A 22,986-nucleotide genomic window follows, 5' to 3' on the forward strand; every position below is an offset into this window, starting at 1 on the left:
TTATATTTCCTCTCTCAAATCAGATTTAAAAACTCACTGTTCTTCTCTAAGGAGCTTTAAAGGTCATATAATGATTCAGTCTAGCACACAAGTCTAGCTAAGTAGTTTGTGCCTTAAATATGCTCCTCATAAGGACATTTCTGTTTGTTATTTTGTATATTGAAACTAAAACATGAACCAAATATATTGAAAATTAAAGCTAGAATTTCTCATAAATACCTCTGATAAAAGTTGAAGATTCCAGAGGAGTTCTTTATCTAATTCTTCATCATGTAAGACATCATCATCTAAATATGAAATATATTATTCCTCAATGTTACTATGATGCAGCATGTGTAGATAATAACATATTTACAATTCTGAAGAGTCTTATTTAGGTTACTCGTGATACAAGCTTTGCTATGAAATGTTTTTATGATTTAATTAGAAAATGCAAAAATAATATAAATGTATAAACACATTATATCCTCATAGGATTCTTCTGTTATAGGATGACAAACACATAAAATATGTTTTACTTGTTTCTTATACCTATATCTACATTGTTTACACACATTTTTTTTGATAAAAATTAAATAAGTTACCTCTACAGAATTGTCTAAATGTTATCTTATATAATTGGCTGCCTAATAATGCTATGGGAAATTTCGATCAAGTCATCATTCAGAAGATATGTCACAATATGTTTCCCTTCCTAAATTAGCATATTCCTAAAAAATGAGTTTTCTTCAATACTTAAACATCCTTTTCTGCCTTCAATTGTTTCCCATTTTGGTTTCTGAGAAATCTTATTATTTAAGCAAAAAACATACAAGGAGTTTAGTTGAGACATATGGTTGCATAAATAAATATTTGCAGATAGCTTTGTGCGATTCTCACCAGCAGGTTAGCCCTTCAAATTCATATGTGAAGTGAACATTCTTCAATTGTTACAAGTAATAAACATATGAATAGCTTATTATTTTATATTGCACATTGTCTTTAAAATAATGCTCATTGATATATTTCAGTCCCCCTAGACGGATCACAGGAGCTCTCCTGTTCTTTTCCAACATGTGTCATGATAGAATAGAAATTTTTAAATCAGAAAATAAGGGCTATTTTACCCATTAATTTCTTGCAAAATAGTAAATGATTCCAATTGTGAAGAAAAAGGAAACTGTTTAAGGCAAGAACAGTACAACAGCCAGAGTTCCCTCCTATAAATAAACTGCTTCATTTCAAAAGACAAGGATGCACTTTGTGCCTTCAGTTATACATAGTATACCTTGCCTGTTGCACTGATGTATTATATTAATGTAATATAATGGTGAAAATTGGGAATAGGGAGACTACTTAATCATTGAATTAGTAACTGAATAATTCTGTGCCAATCTCTTCTCTTATCCTAATCCATCTAAGTTACTGTGGTATAGTAGTTAGCATGGTGAAATAGGACCAGATTCAAATTCATATTGATACATGGAAATTTATTTAGTGGTTTTCAACTAGTCTCCATCTCTTGAGAATAAAAACTCTGTCTGTTATATATCAGAATATTGTATATGCTGTCTTTAGCTGTTGGAAAAACATCTTCAGAATGCTAGAAGCTACTTCCAGTTCTAAAAATTTTCTCCAAAAAACTTCGCGGCCTTTGGTAGAATAGCTGGATTGATGCAGTTTGGAGGAAGCGCAGTAAATTTTAGAATTCCCCAAAATATTCCTTCTCCAAACGAGAATTTTTTGCACATAAATACAAATAAAATACTTCAAATTTTCAACAGGCAATATACAGCTACATATATAAACAAATTACAACATTAGATCATTGAAACTTACTAAGAGTAAGATGTGTTATAACACTGCAGCAATGGGGTACAAAAAGCTTCAGAGACTTCTCTGGACAGCACTGAAATATCAGAAGGAACCAAATACTTCATTATTTTGACAAAATAATGAACATTGCACAGCAAATATATGTAACATATCTTTTCTACTAATGGCCTTGATTCAGCAAAGGAAAAAATACTAAGAACTAGATAAAGAATATTCTCTCTAAGGTCTGTGTGGGAGAGGGAGAGAGCTGATGAACTGGCAAAACATTCAAGTGTCAACAAAACAGAGAAGTTATTTTAGATTTTAACTAAGAAAAAGGGAGAGAAGAAGAAAAATAAAGTCTTACTTTCACTGCAGCTCGGCACATATCAGCCACCATTCGACCAGACACTCTTGTCTCAAAAATATTTGAGACAGCAAAATTGAAAACCTTCTCCAAGGCTACCTATACAAAAACAGAAAGAAAATGCGTGCAATGACCAAACTTAAAATATGAGCCATGGGCAAATTATGAATCCTAATTTAAAGGATATAAATTATGATATTAAACTAGGATTCACCAATACTGATAATTACGTTATTCCCATCTTAGGTTTATGCATGGCTATCAAGGAAAACATGTTAGAAAAGATAGCATTTAACCATTTTTAAACTAGTGATAGGTAAACATTTTTGGCATGAATTCTATGAGTCATACTTAAGGAAACAGGAAGTTGCCTGAGAACAGGCAACTCTATGCAGAGAATCATTATGAGGATGAGTTTTGAGGGACAAGTTGAGATAGCTACTATTGTATTGCCCTCTCTGTTGCACAGTAGTGTCCATGCCCAAACTGCTGAATCTCACCACTGAACTGATTATAGATTTTGTCAGGATAAAGAGGGACTTCAACTTGCTTCTTCAGTCCAGGTCATAATGGGCCTAGCAGACTACAAGGCCATGTGTCTTTTTTTTCTATTGGAACAATTGTGATATGATCTGAGAGTAAGGGACGTTAATATTAATCCCTTGCCATAATCAAATCTGACATGACCCTATTCAGTCTTTAGAATAAGGAAGTGGCTTCAACTATTTGTCATGATGGCCTCTTCTTATCTCCTGATCAGAAGTTACTCTTTAATATATTGAAACAGCAAAAGAAACACCTGGAACAATGCTGGCAAACTATGAAGTGCCAATATAACCAAACACTGGATAAGAGCAGTACAATGCCGATAGTATTCTACATTTATCTGTGGATAGTCAACTTTATTTAAGATGTCCTTGTAGGGAAGAATGAGATGGAAGATCAGTGATGAGGCTGTTAACATAAATTTGTAAAACATCTGAGGGATAAAATCATTCATACTTATATAGAATTGGATACAGGCTGGGGAAATCCAACAGAAGTAACAAAGATTTGTGAGGTTATCCAGGTTCAACCTGATACTGCTAGATCCCTCAGCAGATTTGATACTATTCATCATGATATCCTGGATGATTTCCAAGGATTGGGGATTGTTATGTACATTGACAAGAATTGTTATTAATTGGAGTTGCACATAAGCCCATCTAGAAACCAAATTATAAAGAAGTGATAACAATAGCACTTAGACTTACATACCACTTCATAATGCTTTACAGCCCTCTCTAAGTGGTTTACATAATTAGCATATTGCCCCCAATAATCTAAGTCCTCATTTTACCAACTTCAGAAGGATGGAAGGTTGAGTCAACTTTGAGCCAGTCAGAATCGAATATTGATTTAGCTGCATTCTAACCTCTGTGCCACCATGGCTCCAATCTAGTTTGTGGCCTATGAACCAATCAGGTGAGGCAACAATTTAAAGGAACCTACTAAGCATCTATTTTCCTGGATTCAGGCTAAATCTGTCCTGTCCTTTATTATTTACATCCATTTTTCAAAACATTATGCATCCCATTATATTACTGCATTAATGGACAGGCTAAGATGAAAAAGGATTGGCTTTGAAGTGTGCTCTTTTCTATGCAGAACATAGGCATCATTTACATTTTAACTAGCTGTTTACAGAGGAACAAAAAATACTATACATCAAACTAAGCTTATGGAAAAACAGAGAAAATATATTTTACTATTAAACTTTGCCAACTTGCAATCTATGTTGAGAAGCAACAATTACACTTGATACAGATAATCCTTGGTTAACAGTAATAATTAAAACCGTGAACTCCATCACTAAGCCATGTGATCTTATAGTGCAATGGCATGTGACTACACAACTTATAATAGCAGTTTCAGAATCCATCTTTAGATGAATTCTGCAAAGTCATTAGGCACGATGCCATATAATCACCATTTGTGTCTTCCTGCTGGCTTCCCCAATTCTACACTTGTTGGAGGCCGGCAGTGAAGGTTGAAAATCATATGACTACAGGAAACTGCAACATTATAACTGCAAGCCAGTTGCCAAGAGACCAAAGTATGATCACGTGGTCACAGGGATGGGTTCCATTTTGGACTACTCTGTGTGTGTGTGTGTGCGTGTGTGTGTGTGCGCGCACAGACACACACACACACACACACACACACACACACATATATGTTCTACCACTGATCCAGTTATAGATTATCCATTACAAAAGTCAGATAATCTAGTACTGAATGCAAAAAACTGCTTAGATCTAAGGATCTATGTGTATAGCTTTGTGTTCTGCAGGAGATTTTAGCCTTAGTACCAAGTCAGCTATGCTATTTGCCAACTCAGTTCTAAATTCGGGACAACCTTCACAGATTCTGACAAAACTAAAGGTAAAAAGTACTTTTTACTGACATTGGTGACTATACAGATACAGTCATATTATCTTCTTGGCAAAAAAAAAAGAAAATAAAAGAAAAAGGAAATTGTTTACAACTGTCTTCTTCCAGAACATTTTTCCTTCCCAGTCTAGCCTACAGCTTTAAGATCTGGCCATCTCCCATTCAAATATTAATCTTAGTGAACTTTTCAAGATCAATCAATGTTGGCTTAGGAACATTTTAAAACAAAATGAAATAAAGAAATCTATTAGGCATGTCCAAGTCTTTGGGTTTAATTGAAAAAGTTCTTTGAATCCCAGATCACTACACTTATTTTCACTGTGCAATTTTTTTTTTATACCGTGAATGCAGCTTAAATTATATTTATTTAGTCAAACTCCAAACAACAAGATTAAAATTGAAATTAAAAGAGTTCCAGAAGCTTTGGGTTTATGAAAATTAAGATAGAAAGCAAACAATATGACTTTTATATTTGCTCCCCTTGATGAAAAATACCTTAAATATCTCTTTTGAGCACTGTGTGAGGATTGTGTTAAATGTAGAAGATAGTCCTAATTCCACTAAGCTCTCTAAATGAGTCATTTTTTCTGTTTCAGTCTCCTCTCTTGTTTGCTCCAATGTGCTGCTTTCTATAAGTCCAAAACATCTATACAGAAAAAAAAGATCAAGTAACAGAATTAGTAAAACAAGAAACCACTACAAGCTATTTTATTGTTTTTGTGGGCTGAAGTAAAATATTATTTTTAATGGTATGCTATAAAATTTGCATATGTTCCCTCAATCATTTCTGGCAACAAACTCCGGCAGACTAGAAAAATCATTTCTTTAAATTGTCTTTACCGACTCGTAAGCATAGAGACTTGAAGTCTAATAAAAAGTTTGTGAGCTCTTTATTTATTTATTTAATATTTATATTCTTTATCCTTAGTTTTATTTCATAGACTGAAATTAGTGTTTCAAGTGATTTTCAACCCTCCCACAAAAATTCAAGAAAACAAAATAAATTAATCAGATTATAAAACTGCACAGAGGAGAGAAATTGCTTCATTCTTAAGATGTTTAAACATCTCAAATGTGGCCTTTTACATCATAAAGGTGTGAAAGAGGAAAATTAATTGTATTTGGCCATTACAAATTTAAAAAAACAGCCACATGACTATCACTAGATGCTCTAATCAAATATACTGTTGCATATAAACTTTGTTGAAAAGGTATCAAACTAAAGTGGTACCTGGAAAAATACTGATGGTCCGACAAAGGATGTGTATAAAAAGCAGATGGCCCAACAAAAATGTGGGTAAAAGAGAGGTTTGTTTTGCTTACAAGACAACTCTTAAATTTAGGATGGCCAGACATCCTGTTCCCAGCTCTGCACATGATATATTACTAACTGCCTGTCACATGGTATATCTAAATTGCTTAACACTTGATATATTGCTGATTGCTAAAAACATTCCAATGTAAACGAGGAGCTATCGATTATAGATCTGTCTAGTAGTTTTCCTATGTTAGAATAAGGACCTATAGAATGTAATGTGACCTAAAAATAACCCCCGCCAGAAAGGGTTATAAAAATGGTCTTCAATGTACAATCTGAGTTCAGACTGTTTAAGCCAGGATGGCTCTCTGAACCTGCGCGCAATAAACTTCCCTTTCCTGAAAGAGCTGATTCAAGTCTTTGATTTCTACAACATTTTCTGGTGCATTGGCCGGGAAAAGCTTGAGTGAGGCGATATTTCGCTGAGGACGGCTGGATCCTTCGGACCTGCTGGTAAGCCATCTCTGAACAATTCTCCAGGCGCCATGGGGGTGTGTTTCCTCCAGGAGACAGCTGTGGCTTCTCAGCAGAGCCGACAGTACTGAAGGCCAGTCCAAGAACCCTTTGGGAAAGGAAAGGAAGTCTGAACCAACTCCTGGCCAGGATGGGTGTAACTACAAGGCAGGCGAGTATGTGTTTAAAGTAATGGTACCTATCTCACTTGAAGATAGAAGAGGGGGCCTGATCACTCCCCTGGACTCGGGACGGCGATCCTAATGAAGTCCGTGTTAGGTTGTGTGGGTGGTTAAGCCAGTGCATTCCCTACGAATGACCGCCGGCGCTGTAGGTCATTGGCAGTGTGTTAGGATGGGGGGGGGCGTAATATGGGTGTGGGGTGGCCCCCAGAGGGGACTTTTAAGAAAACTATCCTAACCAATTTTAGTATATAGATCAGTGGGGGGATGCAGTAGCAGGACGAGCTGATGAGTTATTGCAATGTCAAGCTGAAATGGTTCGTTTGTGTGTGGCTAGACCCAAAGGAAAAAAAGCTTCAAGTACAAACTAAAAGAGTGAAAGATGTGAAGATTTCAGAAACTAAGGTGTCAGATGCTAAGAAGGAGATAAGGATGGAGGTAGAGGAGTTGATTCTCAGACCTCCTCCCTACGTTCCACCTTTCTCCCCCTCCCCCCCCCAGTGCCGGCTGTGGCAGAGCCAGCAGGCGCTCTGACGGAGGAAGGGCTGATTGCCCCTGCTGTGTCCGAAGAAAGGCAGCCAGCTGTGAGACGAAAACAGAAAGGGGGAGGCTGTCAGCCCCCAAGGAGGAAGGGGATTTGGAAGGTCTCTCTGTAAATGTGAGGGGAGAAGCAAGTAAAGAGGAGCAATTGTTGAATATTTTGTTGACTCCCGAGGAAAGGGAGAAGGGGAAGGCTGCTGTTAGGCAGTGTTTGAAGGATAGGTTGCCGGCTGTATGAGATACACAGCCAGAGATGGAAGCCAGGGCACCAGAAAAGGACCCTGAATGGAATACACAAAATCCAGCACACATGACTTTGTTAAAGGAATATCAGAATTTAGTAGTAGAGGCTCTTTGCAAGGCTGGAAAGCCTTCAGTGAATGTGTTAAAGCCGTCTTTTGTGATGCAGGAGGCAGATGAAAGTCCGGAAAGTTTTTTTTTTTGCAAAGGCTGATTGAGGCTTATGAGCTTTATACACAGGTTGATCCAAGGAGTGCAGACAATGTGCGAATGTTGAATGAGAGGTTCATAGCACAGAGTTATGAAGATATAAGAAAGAAGTGGAGAGGTTAGAAGGAGCATTAGGAAAGAACACTACAGAATTGTTGGAGGTGGCTAGGAAAGTGTTTGTTAATAGGGATAAGGTGGAAAAACAGGAAAGAGATGCTAAAATGCATAAGAAAATTGAGTTGTTGGCGGTGGCATTACAAGGAGGGATCATGCTGGGACCCAACCAGTGTGCTAATTGCAAGGAGGGAGGTCATTAGCAAAGAGAATGTCCAAGAAGGCAGATGCGAGGTAGAGGTTGGAGAGGAAGAGAAGGCAGAGGATGTGGAGGTGTTGGCAGTGGGCCCCCCATGCACTCCCCCTTCATGGGTAGAGGGCAGAGAGGGGCTCCAGGGATGGTAAGAGATGGTCTGAGGAATGTAGGAGATGGTTTGAGGAATGTGACAGATGAAAATAGAAATAGGGAGATTGAAGGAATTGGATTGGCAGGAACTAACTGGTCGGATTGACGGGGACCTGGCTTGGAGAAAGCCCCCCCTGAGCCATTGGTTACTTTAAATATAGGGGGCAAACAGACAACATTTTTGGTGGATACTGGAGCAGGAAGATCAGTTGTGGATTTGAAAGCAGAGTCTTTGTGTGTGAAGTAAATATGACTGTTACTAACCTCAAGAGAAAAGAAAAAAAAATATATATATATAACCTCACTCTGTTTGTCTGGCCAACAAACAAGGTGAAGAAAGATGTGTTTGTTTATTTATTATTTTTTTCTCTCCCTCTTAAGAACAGCCCAAAGTTACCTGCTCAGGCAGGAAATCCTATACCATTTTCTTGCCCATTCTGCTCTCTCCCTTTTGCAAATGTTAGTGTGTTAATGCCCTTTTCAAACTCTATCTGCAGACACAACCCCTAACCCCCCTGTTTTTTTTCTGGCTGTGTTGCTTTGAGAGGGAGAGAGATAGAGAGAGAAAGGAGAAAGGGGGGGGGTTGATCTTTTTAACTTTTTCTCTGCTTAGAATTCAGGTTTGAGAAAGGTTGGGTGGCTGTGAAAATTTAATGCCCACTTTTGCAATTTTTTTTTATTCAAAAGAGGAGTCAGTAATTGTTGGACAACTTTTTTGGGAAATTTTTGAGTTTAAATTGTTTAATATCAACCAAAAGAGTTTGCTTAGATTTGTAAATGTTCTCCCTATTTAATGGAAATTTAATGGAAATCTGTTTCCATCTGAATGGAATTTGATTAAATTGGAATTTGACTAATTTTATATTAAAAGCAATACTAGAGTTTAGAGAAAAAAAACTTTCAGTAACTCAGAATATCTTATTAAACTTGTTTATTTTTTGTGTGAAGTTAGAACGAAGTTGAGAAAAATTTTGGGATTATAAATAGCTATGCTGTTTTGAGTAAAGATTTGTATGCAAAACTGTTAGAAAAAGAGCTTGTGTTAATAAATGCAAACAGGGTTTGGTGAGCTCTCCTTTGTTGGTTCTTTGCTAGGTAATTTATTTATAAACAAGGACAAAGGTTGGAGGAGGTTTTGGCCCAGAAGTGTGTGCGTGGGGGGGGGGGAAAGGCAGCCAGTGGCATTTTTATCTAAAATTGACATTTGGGGACATCTTGGTGGTTAGCATTTCTTATCAAGTGTGGACAATTTTAATCAGGAAGCCTAAAGGAGGTATACACTTGTTCATAGCAAAGTGGTTTTCAGTTGTGGATTTGAAAGATGCTTTTTTCACGATTCCTATTCACAAGGCTAGCCAGCCGTTGTTTGCTTTTGAGTGGGAAAATCCAAATACAGGGCAAAAAGCACAGTATACCTGGACCAGGCTGCCACAGGGCTTTAAAAATTCGCCTACCCTGTTTGGAACAGCCTTAGCAGAAGATTTACAGCATTTTGTGCATTAGTCAGACGGAAAGTGAAGTAAGTATTTGGGGTATGAGATTGAGGAGGGGCATAGGGCTTTAGGCTGGGAGAGGAAACAAGCTGTGCTAGCTATTGCTGAACCCCTTAATAGGCGGCAACTGAGGGGCTTTTTGAGTTTGGCAGGGTTTTGCAGGATATGGATACCAAATTTTGCTCTATTATCAACACCTCTTTATTCAGCTACAAAAGGAGGTGATAGAGAACCTTTTGAATGGGAGGGAGAACAAAAGAATGCCTTTAGGGCAGCTCCAGCTTTAGCCTTGCCTAACTTAGAAAAGCCTTTCAATTTGTATATTGATACCAGGAAGAATGTTGCCTTGGGGGTGTTAACTCAACAATTAGGACAGTGGCAATGCCTGGTGGCTTACTTATCTAAGCAATTAGATGGGGTTGCCCAAGGCTGGCCACATTGCCTGAAGGTTCTTGCTGCTATAGCAGTCCTTTTACAGGACTGTAATAAATTGACCTTCTCATGTCCCATAAGTGTCCACCCCCTCATGCAGTTCATTCTATCTTGGATAATAAAGGGCATTTGTGGATCAGCAGTCAAAGGTTTTTTAAGTATCAGGCGATGATGATTGAAAATCCTCAAGTGAAATTAGTGGTGTCTAACCGGCTAAACCCTGCCACCCTATTGCCCACAGAAGTGGATTCAGAACACAACTGCTTGCAAGTTTTGGAAACTGTATATTCAAGCCATCCGGATTTATCTGATATTCCTCTTCAGGATGCTGCCCTAAATTGGTATACAGACGGCTCGAGTTACATGCAGGATGGGAGGAGGGTTTCTGGATATGCGATTGTGAATGATGAGGAAGTGGTGGAAAGTAGTCCGCTAGGAGCAAACTGCAGTGCTCAAGTGGCAGAATTGTGGGCATTAATTAGAGCATTGGAAAGAGCTGAAGGGGAAACTTTGAATGTTTGGACTGATAGTAAATATGCTTTTCTAACTCTGCATGCTCATGGTGCTGTGTATAAGGAGAGGGGATTCAGGGATTCGGCTGGCAAACATGGGTTACATGGACACTTGATAAAGCATCTTCTCGATGCAGTACAAAAGCCAGCAAAGGTTTCAGTTATGCATTGTAAAGGGCCATCAGGGGGGAGTATGGGGGAACTGAATAAGCAAGTGGAAAAACTTAGGGACTATGTTGTTGAACAAACACCTTCTAAACTAATAACAAGATGTCATCCCTTTAAACCAGGGGATAAGGTGTGGGTAAAACATTGGAAACATGAACAACTGGAGGGGAGATGAAAAGGACCTTATGAAGTAATAATGGCCTCTCCTTTAGCAATAAAGATTGCAGAATCTAAATCTTGGATTCACTGGACCAGAGTTAAAGCAGCTGCAGAACCTCTGTGGACAGTGAACAGGGACCCCAAGGTTCCCACCAAACTCACTCTTAAAACGTGTTTAGTATGTTTAATGAATATTTTATTGTTTGTAAACCAGATATTGTATTAGCACAAGTGTATCCTGCACATATATCTACGGCTGCCTGGCTGAAATTCAACCCCCTGCTAAGCCACACCCGGAAGCTGGCTTTCTACGCACGGGAGAAGAAAGGATGAAAGGCTTCCTTCTGCTTTTATATAGTACTGTTGTTGCATGTAATAATGTTTGTCTTTCTAATTTAGGCCAATGGAGCAAGCCAGAAGAAGCTCCACGCCTTATCCAATCTTATGCTATAGGCACGGGCACTTGTGAAAGGTCACCCCCCTATTGGATTTTCCCCAGAATGCTGGAATGGTAGCTGGCCTCATCCTTGTCAATTTCCCCAAGCATTTGACAGAATAGTTAAAGAAGCCTGTATTACAAGACCACCTGTCAATCCCGAAGCCTGTCAGTATGTTGGGTATATTCTTAGGAAAGGCATATGTGTAAAGGCCCCATATAAGAAGCCTCCTCCTCCTGTTACTCTGGAGTGTGGGCCTCCCTTATTCTGGGGATGGGAGCGGGTCACCCTAGTCTCGCAGTTGAAGACGGGATGGAAGGGGACTTGCATCGTACATGTTATCCCGGTGGAATTTGGAGTAACTATCCAAAGACCCCCGAGGAAGCGCCCAGAGAGAAAGCGAAGTAAAAGGTCCCAGCAGAATAAGGATATGCCCCATCCATTGGAGTCAAGGATGCAATATAATTTGTGGGTCAATTGGCTAAACTAGCCAACACAACTGATTTTTGCCTTTCTGAAGCATATGACATGGAAAATTTGCTGTCCACATGTTTAATACCCGTATGTGTTCCTGTCACAGCAGCCAAGGAGTTCAGTCATCACGAGTTTAAAGAACATATAGGCTATGAAACAATGTACAGCTGGGGTCACATTTCCAAGTTTCTACCCACTGATGCTTTTGCTTTACATACTCCTAATGTAGCCATTCCAGAAGACTTACAATGTGCACATATCATGGGGTGTGAGCAGAATACACCTTCACCTCATTGCCTGAAAGTGAGCCAAGAAAGGCTAAATTGCACATCTTTCCAAACAGTGTCTTTTGGGTATGCAAACATATGGTTACCTAAAGGGTGGTTCTTCACATGTGGGAATTCCAGAGACAAGAGTATAACAACATACATACATCAGACCCAAGTGTTATGGAATGAAACTTATCTGCATAGATGAGATAAGTCTCATCAGGGGGGAATAAAGTGGTACCTGGAAAAATACTGATGGTCCGACAAAGGATGTGTATAAAAAGCAGATGGCCCAACAAAAATGTGGGTAAAAGAGAAGTTTGTTTTGCTTACAAGACAACTCTTAAATTTAGGATGGCCAGACATCCTGTTCCCAGCTCTGCACATGATATATTACTAACTGCCTGTCACATGGTATATCTAAATTGCTTAACACTTGATATATTGCTGATTGCTAAAAACATTCCAATGTAAACGAGGAGCTATTGATTATAGATCTGTCTAGTAGTTTTCCTATGTTAGAATAAGGACCTATAGAATGTAATGTGACCTAAAAATAACCCCCGCCAGAAAGGGTTATAAAAATGGTCTTCAATGTACAATCTGAGTTCAGACTGTTTAAGCCAGGATGGCTCTCTGAACCTGCGCGCAATAAACTTCCCTTTCCTGAAAGAGCTGATTCAAGTCTTTGATTTCTACAACAAAACTACTTATCCAGCTCTATATCAACTTTTGACTTTTATATTTAAAATTTTCCCTCAGAATAGCTTTCAAACTAGAAATATAAATTAGTATGAAACACACAACTGCAGTGTGCAAGCCATTACATAGGGTTGTCACATCACCAGCATTCTCTGCTTCCTATTACTACTTGCCTGTCCATAAACTGCAGTACAAAATCTTCAAATTCAGCAGTAGCAGAGCACAGTTCTCTCTCTACCTACAAATTCAAAATATAAGAAAAGTTTTTTCTACTGCATGTAAATCCAAATTTTATTTAATTCTTATCACAATTCTTGTATTATTTAAAACATGCAAATCTCTGTTTCTGTAAATATTCAAAAAAACAATGTCAAAATCAAGGGAACATGAATAAAAACAAAGCAAATTACTAAATTAGTAAATTTAGATAATATGGTTTGTTTCTTCTAAACTGAAAGCCTTAATTTTATAGTTACAAAGTACAATCAGCAAAATATATGTTTTAATATTCTTTTACATTCTAGATACTAATATCAGTACTTGAACATTTTCATAAGCAGTTTAATTTAGCAATAACTTTTAAAACTGATACCTCTGTGAGATCATTTCTCTCTTGTAATATTGATGAACAATCCACCAAAGGCACGAGAGTAGAAAATGTTGCAATGAACTGGAATGTGATCTAGTAAGCATGCAAGAAAGTTTCATTGTGCAGTAAGTATACATTTTAATATGAAAAGGAACATAAATCACTTCAAATATCTGAAACATTGTATGCCAAATCTCTATACATAGGGAAAACTCATATTCTCACATCTCAGGTACCCAGATTACACCTAGTACAAAACTAAACTGCCGTTTAGTTTCTACTATTCATATTTCCATACACACTACAGCAGAGGTTGTCAGCCTCTTTAGGTGAACAGAATTTTGAGAAAAATTTATGCTTTCATTATCTGACAACTGTTGGAAGAAGAGATTCCCCATTCATAAAGCATTTGTCACGACAGGCATAGCTTGTTATAAATACACATTTTCCAGAAGGCAAACTAGCAGGGTTTTTTTTAAGACCACAAGATGTAGGGCAAAGGTGATATCTAAACAATTCTGAACCCATGGTTTTATGTTCCATTGTTTATTCCTATCTATAGGCAAACTGTGATCTGGGAACTGAATATAAAACAAGAGAAGGGATTTGTATTCTAACTGCTAACCATGAATCCACCTTAACAAAACTGAAATTCAATGAACAGCTCACCAGGCAAAAGATCCCATAGCTAAACATACTAACACTGAAAACCAAAACACATTCACAGCAGGGGAAGGGACAAGGGGGCTTCCCTACAATTTCTACAAGTCACTAGAATCCCACACAGATGTTTGCAATCATCTGCTCTAAATTCTCAGTAAATTCGCTATTCTTGTCATCTTACTATTTTCTTTTATTCTGGCAGCTGGGCATGCATCAAAATGCTGAATTTTTAGCCATACGTTTAATTGTATTGAAAATTTTTTCCCATACAAGGTCCATAGATATTATTGAAAATAAAAATTCTACTTTATTTTTCAGCAAGTCATAGTTTAAAAATGATTTCAAACAACAGGGGTAGCTGAGAAGCCAGAGGGCGCTAAGGGTAATGTAAATTATGCTGAGGAATCTCATTCTCAACTATGATTTAGCAGAACACACATAAACTGGAAAAAACCCAGTTAGCTTATGTCTTATTTGCTCCTCCTGTTGTATGTTCTACCCCTGCAAATGAAAGGAGGAAGAAATAGGGGCAGCCAAATAGATGCTCAAAAAATAAGCAGTAAGGAAGAGGCTGAAATACGAAAGAAAGAAATTCATGGAAAACTGTAGTCATGTCTTAGGTGACATAAGCGAGATCTAACTGCAACATAACACCCTGTGAAATTATTACACTGATGATGCATTTGCTAAAATCATATTACACTCACCATGCATTTGCTAAAATCATTTGGATCTACACCAGGCAATGCTCTCATCAATAGAGGCAACATATGTGTTGGACCTTCAGGAAATGACTTGCCCCCAGATACCAGGCTACGAGCTACACCAATTACACAACTTAATGTAGCTGTGAGCTGATGAGGTTCTGTTAATGTCTCTAGTGCAGGATATGTTCTATGAAAAAAAAATAACATAAGATTTTTATCAGTTCTAATATTTACTTGCAATTGCTAATAAGATAAGACAGGCATGGGCTACATTCAGGCCACTCCAAACCATTTTTCTAACTTTTCCAGTTTTAATATTACATTACTCTGCTTGCAGAAATTCAAACCAATAGTATGTTTTGATGACTCAGCTTTAGGAAATCTAAAAAAAAAACCAGAATAAGATAGGATTTCAAATACTTTTTCTACTATGCAACATTAAGAAACAACAGAATGAAATTAGCTTGTAGGTCTCTTAACATCTGCTGACTCAACAAATTTTGTGGGATATGTGGAAGACTCCATTCTAAAAAAAAAAAAGGAGCAGTTGAAGAAGGAATTTCAGGAGTTTTAAAATATAAAATGGGTCTTTTAAGGACCTGCAACATGTCAATTTCAAAAAGAACCCAAAATGTTTGACCACATGCATTCTTGAGGAATTCTAGGAAGCAGAGAAGATATGCTGTCAAAACTACATTTGTTCCACCTCTTAAATGATATTTGCTCTTGTTTAAACCAATAAAAATGGAAGGGTAAAAGTTTAAAAAATGAGGGATTTTATAGCTAAACCTTGGTCTTGTCAAAATTCTTAAAATATGTTTTGATAGAAATGGCAGCATGAATATTTTTTTAAAAAATAAACTCATAGAATAAGTAGTAAAAGATTGCGGTGTAAACTAAAGCATACATCTGAAAAAGTAAACACACAGAGGCACAAACAATAAATCTAGATTCTCTTGTCATTCTGAGTGTTAAAATTATCCAAAAAAAGAGACAATGATTTAAAACAGATAATTTTGAGGTATATGGACTTCAACTCCCAGAATTCCATAGCTAATACGGCCATGGTTAAGAATTTTGGAAACTGAAATCCATATACTGGGAAAATATTGGTTTAGGTTTGGAAAAATGCTAATTTAGAATAACATTTCCCGGTTATCTAAAAAGTAGATAAACTTTTTCTGGCTTTTAGATAGTACTCACTTTTCAAGTACTGGTGGGATTACCAACTCAGGACGCATTAGTGCAAGATTCTGTAAAGCTTGGGCTGCCTCTAAACTTCCAGTTTTGCTAAACATTGCCAGCAGGACAGGTTGTATAATGCATTCTACAAATTCTGTTATGTCCTGATCAGTAAGTTTATGGCTATCGGGCACAGGATTTAGCCAGCTCATCTTCTTATAGCGCTCACGATGCAGTCTTCTGACTATATTACTGGGTAGACGCTGAAGTAGCTTCATTAGCTTATTCTACCAGAGAAAGGCAACAAAATCCATTCCAAATAATTAGAATCAAGGAAAAGAGCCAAAACTATTTTGAGTTTTACATTCTGTAAATCTAGACCCTTATTCATCAGTCAACTATGTCTGTCTGTTTTGAAAATATCTTATGTATTGGGCAGAATGGGAGATGGACCAGAACCTTTAGTAAAGAGTTTGGATTTGATGTCAGGGAGGTTGTGGGCACATAGTATCCTTCTTATAACACAGCAGAACAACAATATTCTTCCATTCTTTTCTTGGTGCAATTATGGTAGATAGTTATCTCCAGGAAAAAGCAATTTGCTTTCTTTTCCTTCCTCAGTCCAGTGATACCCATTGTCCACACCCCCAAACTCATTCATTAAATAAAATTCATCTTCTGACAGCAGCACCAATTCTGAATGGAAGCTAAGCAGGTGTTTAGTTCTGGCAACCATGTTCCAGGAATCTAATAGTTCTGTTTCAATACAATTGAAGGATATCAGAATACAGAAGTTTAATCCAATCTAATACTACAAAAGGTGATATATAGTTTTGAACCATTTTCCACTAAAAAACAATGGGAGAGCTCATTAGGATGAATAACAGATGGGCAAACTGGCAGGCAGGCACTGGTGCTACTAAATGGAACCAAAGGCAGAGCTGATGCTTTGCTGCATTTTGAAGTAGTTTTTATTTTACATATTTCCTACTTCAATCTTGGCATTATGACAAACAGATTGGTATTAAGCATCAAGGCAGTTCCAATCCCTATCTAAAAACAGAATAACTATGTACTTGGTCCACAGATGATCTCTCTGAGCCTAGATGGCATCAGTAACCGAAGCAGTATGAGTGCAGGAACTACTCTTGTATCTTGAACTTTTATAAATGATGCATCTCATGAAAAAACTAGCCTTTTGTTTTCTTTCCCTGTACCTTACTACTATTTACATATAAAAATTCGAAGGCAATTTCTGTAGAAAGAAAATATATTTAACTCATTTAATTTTTTATTTATTTAACATTTTCATTAATTAATTTATCACCAACTGCAAAATTCACTTAACTGGACACTCTACAGATTTTGAAATAAAAAAAAAAACTTTGGATCAGGCATAATGCTATTCAGCTTTTATTCAGCTTTTAATACAGTTCACAGCACCAGAAAGAAGCCATAAGGTAATTCCTTTCAACTTGCTGTTGGCTATATAGATCTATTATGTTTGGTTCATACATAATTTTGAGTATAGTGAAAGGAAAACCTGATTAGTACTGTTCAATATTGCTAATAATGGTACTTCAGGGTCAGTAAACAACTGTATTATATCTTCATTAATCTTTCACATGGTTAATATTCTTATATATTCTCATCTAGCTCTTATTACCCATTACACAAGGGGTAGTAGAATTGAACTCTGATTTTGATAACTATAACATTCTTTATAAATTAAATTTCTGGCTTTTCTGGTCCTTTCATGTTTGATATAGCTCATATCTGGAAATAGAATACCACTGTGACAACACCTCTTTCTCCCTTCCAAACCTTCAATATTTATATTTTCCTGTTTAATTTTATAAAAACAGGTGCATATTCTTGTCCTAACTGCCCCAGCTTCTACTCCCCATCTTTTTTATAGTTTTGCATCCATTTCTAGATCATAATGTCTCTGGAAAAGCAAATGCGTTATTAGATCCATTTCCTATAAGCATTATGTATACTATTGGCACTATGGAGGAGGAAGAATTGCTGCTGATCTTTAAAAAATTTAAAAATCATATTTAGCATAGACATTTTGTTGAAATTAGTGCCTGAAGAAAATGGGTTTGACAAAATTCTATATCAACACAATTGTTAAAGTCTTGATGTCAAGCTTTAAAGAGAAGATAGATATATCCTTACCAACCAGCGACCATTATTTGAGGGATGATAGAAAGATGCAATACTTTGGAATAATCCAGCCAAATGCTTTTGTACAAGCTTGCTTGGTCCGCCCTACCCAAAAACAGAGATAACAAAGCTATTTATTTAATACAATTCCAAATCTGTAGTGCAATTTTAAATTCAGTTTTAGTGGGCCCACCTTTTTCAAAGTTATGGCCTCCTTATTCAAAGTTATGGCCTCCTTATTCTAACATGTAGAAATATGTGAAGCATGATATTCTACTCCAGAAAGGCAAAGTTGTAATTTAAGCTAATTGTAAAATAGCTATCACAAGGTATCATAACCTCTACAATGTAATATAATACATGTAATTTTTCATGTTAATCAGTTCCTAGAAATCAGTGACTGTTCTCTTTCACTAACAATTAAAATATACCACTTTAGGGTCTGTGATAATGCACCATTTCTCTGTAAATCACAGTTAGATTTACTGTGAAAATATTTCCTTACAATTGAGCAGAGATATTCTGTGTTTATCTCTCTCCTACACATTCCAGAAGCAGGCTAAAAAGTCTTCTGATATCAGTTCCTACAGGAAGACAAATCTTCCTTTTGTAATTTTCGAAGGACAAGCCAGATGAAAAGTTCAGAGAAGCAAAATTTAAGGAGATGTAAATATGAGAGAAGGGTTGAATAATGACATCTTCTCTGATAAGTATGTTTTCTTCTTTTCTTTTTTATTGCTTGGGTGGGTTGTTGGTAGAATAATAGAAAGAATAATAACTTTTATTGTCACTTTGAATGTACACTAATTGGCATACATTAAAATGATTTTTTGTTGCATTCACTCTCAAAGGGTCCTGTTCTCACTGCAGAATTTTTTTTTCAAAAGATACAATGTATAGATACACCTTTCTTACTGACTGCCTCATTCAGTGACTGTTTAAATTTACAATAAACCTGAAAAAGTAACTTTAAAACCAATGCCAGAATATACAACTTTTGCAGTTTCCCTCAGTCATGTGATTGCGATTACAGGGAGCCCTCACTTAATTGGGACCATCAACTCTGCCTTAAATAAAGCTTCGCTAAGTGGGAAATCATATGACAGCAACTGTGCTTTCTGGCTGGAAAGTGACAAGACTTTTACACCTTTTGCTTTTATTTATTTGTAAAATAAATAAAATGTATTTGTAAAATTTATAGGCCGGCCACCTTACCGCAAGGCCTTACCTTGATTGCCCTCCTAACCACTTCTGAGGAATGTTCGAGTCCTGATTATTGTCTTGTACATATCAAAAGCAATGCAATCACACATGGCAACTAGGCAGTGAGACATGGGTACATTATTTGAATGGCTTATGAAATTCCTCTATCTCTAATCTCTTCTCTGGCGGGAGGGGGGGGAGAAAAAAAAAGCAAGCAACTTCTGTAGGCAATCTTTCCTTTGCCTGATCCTTTCACATTATAAGTATGATTACATTTCTTTCTATGTGTAGAAGAACAAACAGCTCACTGTCTTGCAATCCCTTTTTCTCCAATCTCTCTGTTCTGTAAGGGTGGTGAGGGGAAAAAAAATACAGGTTGGGCACAAGATAACATGTACTATCTATAAAGGCGATCATGTGACCAAGGGATGCTGTGAAAATCATAAATGGGCTGTAAAGTTATTTTGTCAGCATTATCATAACTTTGAACAGTTACTGAACAAATAGTTGATAACTGAAGACAACCTGTATTTTTTAAATATTATACATATGCAGATAAGGGGATAAAGTCTATGGTCTCATAATTATCTACAACAGAAAACAACAGCCACATAACTAAGAAGCTGAAGTTCAATTATCCAATAATATTTAACCAACAAGTTGTTAATCAGAATAAACATTTTACTCCATGTACTACTAAAATATAGCCTATATGTCAGTGGTGGCGAACCTATGGCACGGGTGCAAGAGGCGGCATTCAGAGCCCTCTCTGTGGGTATGCGCGCCATCGCCCCAGTCCTAGGCCTTTAGCTGGGTTTTATAAAATCTTTTCACTTTAGGCCTCTGCCGCCGTGTGCAAAAAAAAAAAAAAAGGTTCAATCAGTCAATTTCAATTTCTCACAGGAAAAAAAAAAAGATCTTGCAAAGTTGGAATTGATTGATTGAACTTTTTAGTTCCACCAAGTCTGCCATTACCACCGTAGCCACGCCCAGCCAATGGGCCACGCCAAGCCAATGGGCCACACCCAGCCAGCACTCGACGATGCATACGTGGGTTTTGGGTTGCAGTTTGGGCACTCAGTCTCTAAAAGGTTCGCCATCACTGCTATATGTGATTAAGGTGTGCTGACCATTTCTTCTAATGTTTTCTTTTGAATACTGAAGGGACATTCAACATTGAAAACTGAAGGAACAGAGACATTCCCTCATTTCTCCTGGAGGTCTTTACTGTCCTGGCTGTCCTGAGGACATATGCTTCCTATAAAGCAGTTATTGCTATTTTGTGTACAGTAGAAAGACAGTTGCAAATATTGCAATTCAGGCCTTTTTAAAAGAAATTATCCATCTGAGCTCTTGGTTATTTTCATGAATCTGATGCTCATCAAAGTAGTAGTTAATTTAAGAGTCAAATAACTTGACTTATTTACATATCTACATAACTATATAGCTTATTCAAAGTCCTTTGGAAAAAGAAAAAAGATACTACCATCATAGCTGTGATCCACATAACTGCATGCCCTATGTCATAAGCATTTGTTAAGAATCGTGGAACCATCATCTGATTGCTTCCCACTGGAAGATTCAAGCTTCGCAGTATTCTGGTAAATATCTGCAGAAAAGGAATTGAGAAATTAAATAACTAAACTGTATCATGAATATTTGAATTTTGTTATAAAATTAACCAGACTATTGAAACGCTCCAAGTTCAAAACCCAATCTCCAAAATAAACAAACCTTGATTAAAGGAGATGGCATTGCTGCTGACACAGAACTAATGGGAAACTCTTCAAATTAAATTTATATGGTAGAAAACTGCAATTTCTGCTTTAGCAATCTATATTGAGATGTCTCTCTGTTAATGTACATTTGCTATTGCACAGTAGCCACTTCCACATCTTGACAATTATTAACAGGTAGGTATTCATGCCAAAAGCATCTGGAAAGTATCTACATAACTTGTTAAAGAAATTCAATTAGCCCACTAGATATTTTATTTTAAATGAATCAAGTATTCAGTATTGCAAAATCAATTTCTGCTCTGGACACTAAATCTGATGACCCAGCTCTCAACATTACTGGTTAAAGAGAGAAGTTAATCTTGGTCCCAATGAATTTTAAAACTTCAACAGTTTTAAAACTGTAATTAAGGCATGATTTAGTTTCAATTCACAGAAATTAAATTACAAAATATGACAGATGCCATGGCTGCTAAAAATTATAAAAATAATAGATCACTGTTTTCCCCATTACTATCACATTCTTGCAACTGGAAACCCCATTAATTCTTCAAAAGTTTTATTCTTTATAGCCAGAAATCCCAGCAAATATCATGATGGTAGTTTAAAATTTAAGATCCAAGTGTAATAACTTTTGTTTACCATACTTTAAAAGGAATAGATCAGTAGAAATAACACTCTTGCTTATGTTTTTTTTTCTTTTATATAAACAAAAATCCTTAAAATATAGTTAAGACTTAAACATAGTTAAGAGAAGTTTAACAGATAGGGCAAGACAGAGAATAAAAACAATTCTGCCCTTCTAATAAAAAGTTCAAGATTAATCACAAAAATTTATAAATTACAGCTTTCCAACAATGTTGACAAGATGAATGATTTTAAATGTAATAAATACACTTAGGATGGGGTACACAATTTTTATCTTCTGAATTAAAATAATGAGAGAGACAGAGACAGAATGAATTAAAACTGCATGTTTTGTCAACAGAGAAATCACTTGGCAGATCTTCTTGTTAATATTTGTAGTATTTTCATATTAAATATTACCTTTGGAATATAGGGATCCCAGTTGATATAGCCTATGTTATCAGTCGCCAAACGTGCAAAAAGATTGACTAGATGCTAGAAAGAAAAAAGCATAGACCACATTTTCATGATGCAACATCAACATTCAGTATAGTATTAAGATTTATTCCTGTTTTTTTTCCTGTAGCTTTTTCAAGAAGTAGGATCACATTTCAGAATATTCATCATGTACCATGGGATCATAAAGTAGCTGAAAAGTTGCAAAGCAGTGACCATAAGAAAATTACTTTAATAGCAACAAAAGTTGCAAGGGGTGTTTGAACAATGAACAAATGCAGAGAAGTAACACTAAAACTTCACAAGTAAACAGTACAGTGAATCAAATAAGTATTTTTCATGTTTTATACACGCTTATAAAAAGGGAGGTGGGTATCTGAACAAGAGATATTCCCATAAAATTGGCAAACTGGTTTCCTTCAGAGAAGAAATGGGACTGAAAAAAACGATAGTCCCAGATAATAATTCAGAGATATTAAAAAAGGTAGCAGGTAGGAAGTGAGTTAATAATAAGAATATATATATATATAAGTATAAAGAATGTTTACAAAAGGAATAATTATAATATAAACAGGATTGAGAAGACCTTTTGGTTAATTGGCAACTAAAGTAGTAGGGACAGAGATAATATGGTGAAGACAATGAACATGTGGCTTTCCAGATGTTGCTGAATCCTGACTGAAGCTGTGGGGAGCTACCATTCTGCAATATCAAGAATCACAGATTTCTCACAAAAACTAGAAAATATAGAACCAGAAAATAATAACAATGAATTCTCTTCACAGATTTCCCCCAGGCAAATTTGCAATAGACAAATTTCAATTAGGCCTTGATTAGAGTTCTATACTGCACTGCTAAATGCCTACTAATTATCCCATTATTAGGGGAAAAACCAGATTCACCAAGGCCAAGGTTTACAAAAACCTAGGATACAAATAGAGAAACATTATGAGAAAGAAAAAATTCTCTTCCTCCTGTCAACTGGCAGGTGACATGTAGGTGGTTTCTGGC

General features: G+C 36.5%; 1 protein-coding gene across 2 annotated transcripts in view; it reads right to left on the reverse strand.

Annotated features, from left to right (window-relative positions):
- Nucleotides 1-22,986, reverse strand: part of PSME4 (proteasome activator subunit 4) — a 103,397-nt gene that overhangs the window by 51,405 nt on the left and 29,006 nt on the right. For both annotated transcript variants that reach the window (XM_039344331.1, XM_039344332.1), the window contains 11 exons: nt 21,940-22,014; nt 20,643-20,765; nt 17,966-18,058; nt 15,806-16,071; nt 14,603-14,789; nt 13,236-13,325; nt 12,817-12,881; nt 5,090-5,240; nt 2,162-2,260; nt 1,819-1,888; nt 220-287 (listed from right to left, as the gene is read on the reverse strand). In XM_039344331.1, coding sequence (XP_039200265.1) covers nt 220-287; nt 1,819-1,888; nt 2,162-2,260; nt 5,090-5,240; nt 12,817-12,881; nt 13,236-13,325; nt 14,603-14,789; nt 15,806-16,071; nt 17,966-18,058; nt 20,643-20,765; nt 21,940-22,014 — 1,287 coding nt within the window. The remainder of the gene's footprint in view (nt 1-219; nt 288-1,818; nt 1,889-2,161; nt 2,261-5,089; nt 5,241-12,816; nt 12,882-13,235; nt 13,326-14,602; nt 14,790-15,805; nt 16,072-17,965; nt 18,059-20,642; nt 20,766-21,939; nt 22,015-22,986) is intronic.

The sequence above is a fragment of the Crotalus tigris genome, unplaced genomic scaffold, assembly GCF_016545835.1.
Source record: "Crotalus tigris isolate CLP2741 ecotype Arizona unplaced genomic scaffold, ASM1654583v1 scf7180000017903.3850313, whole genome shotgun sequence".
NCBI lineage: Eukaryota > Metazoa > Chordata > Lepidosauria > Squamata > Viperidae > Crotalus > Crotalus tigris.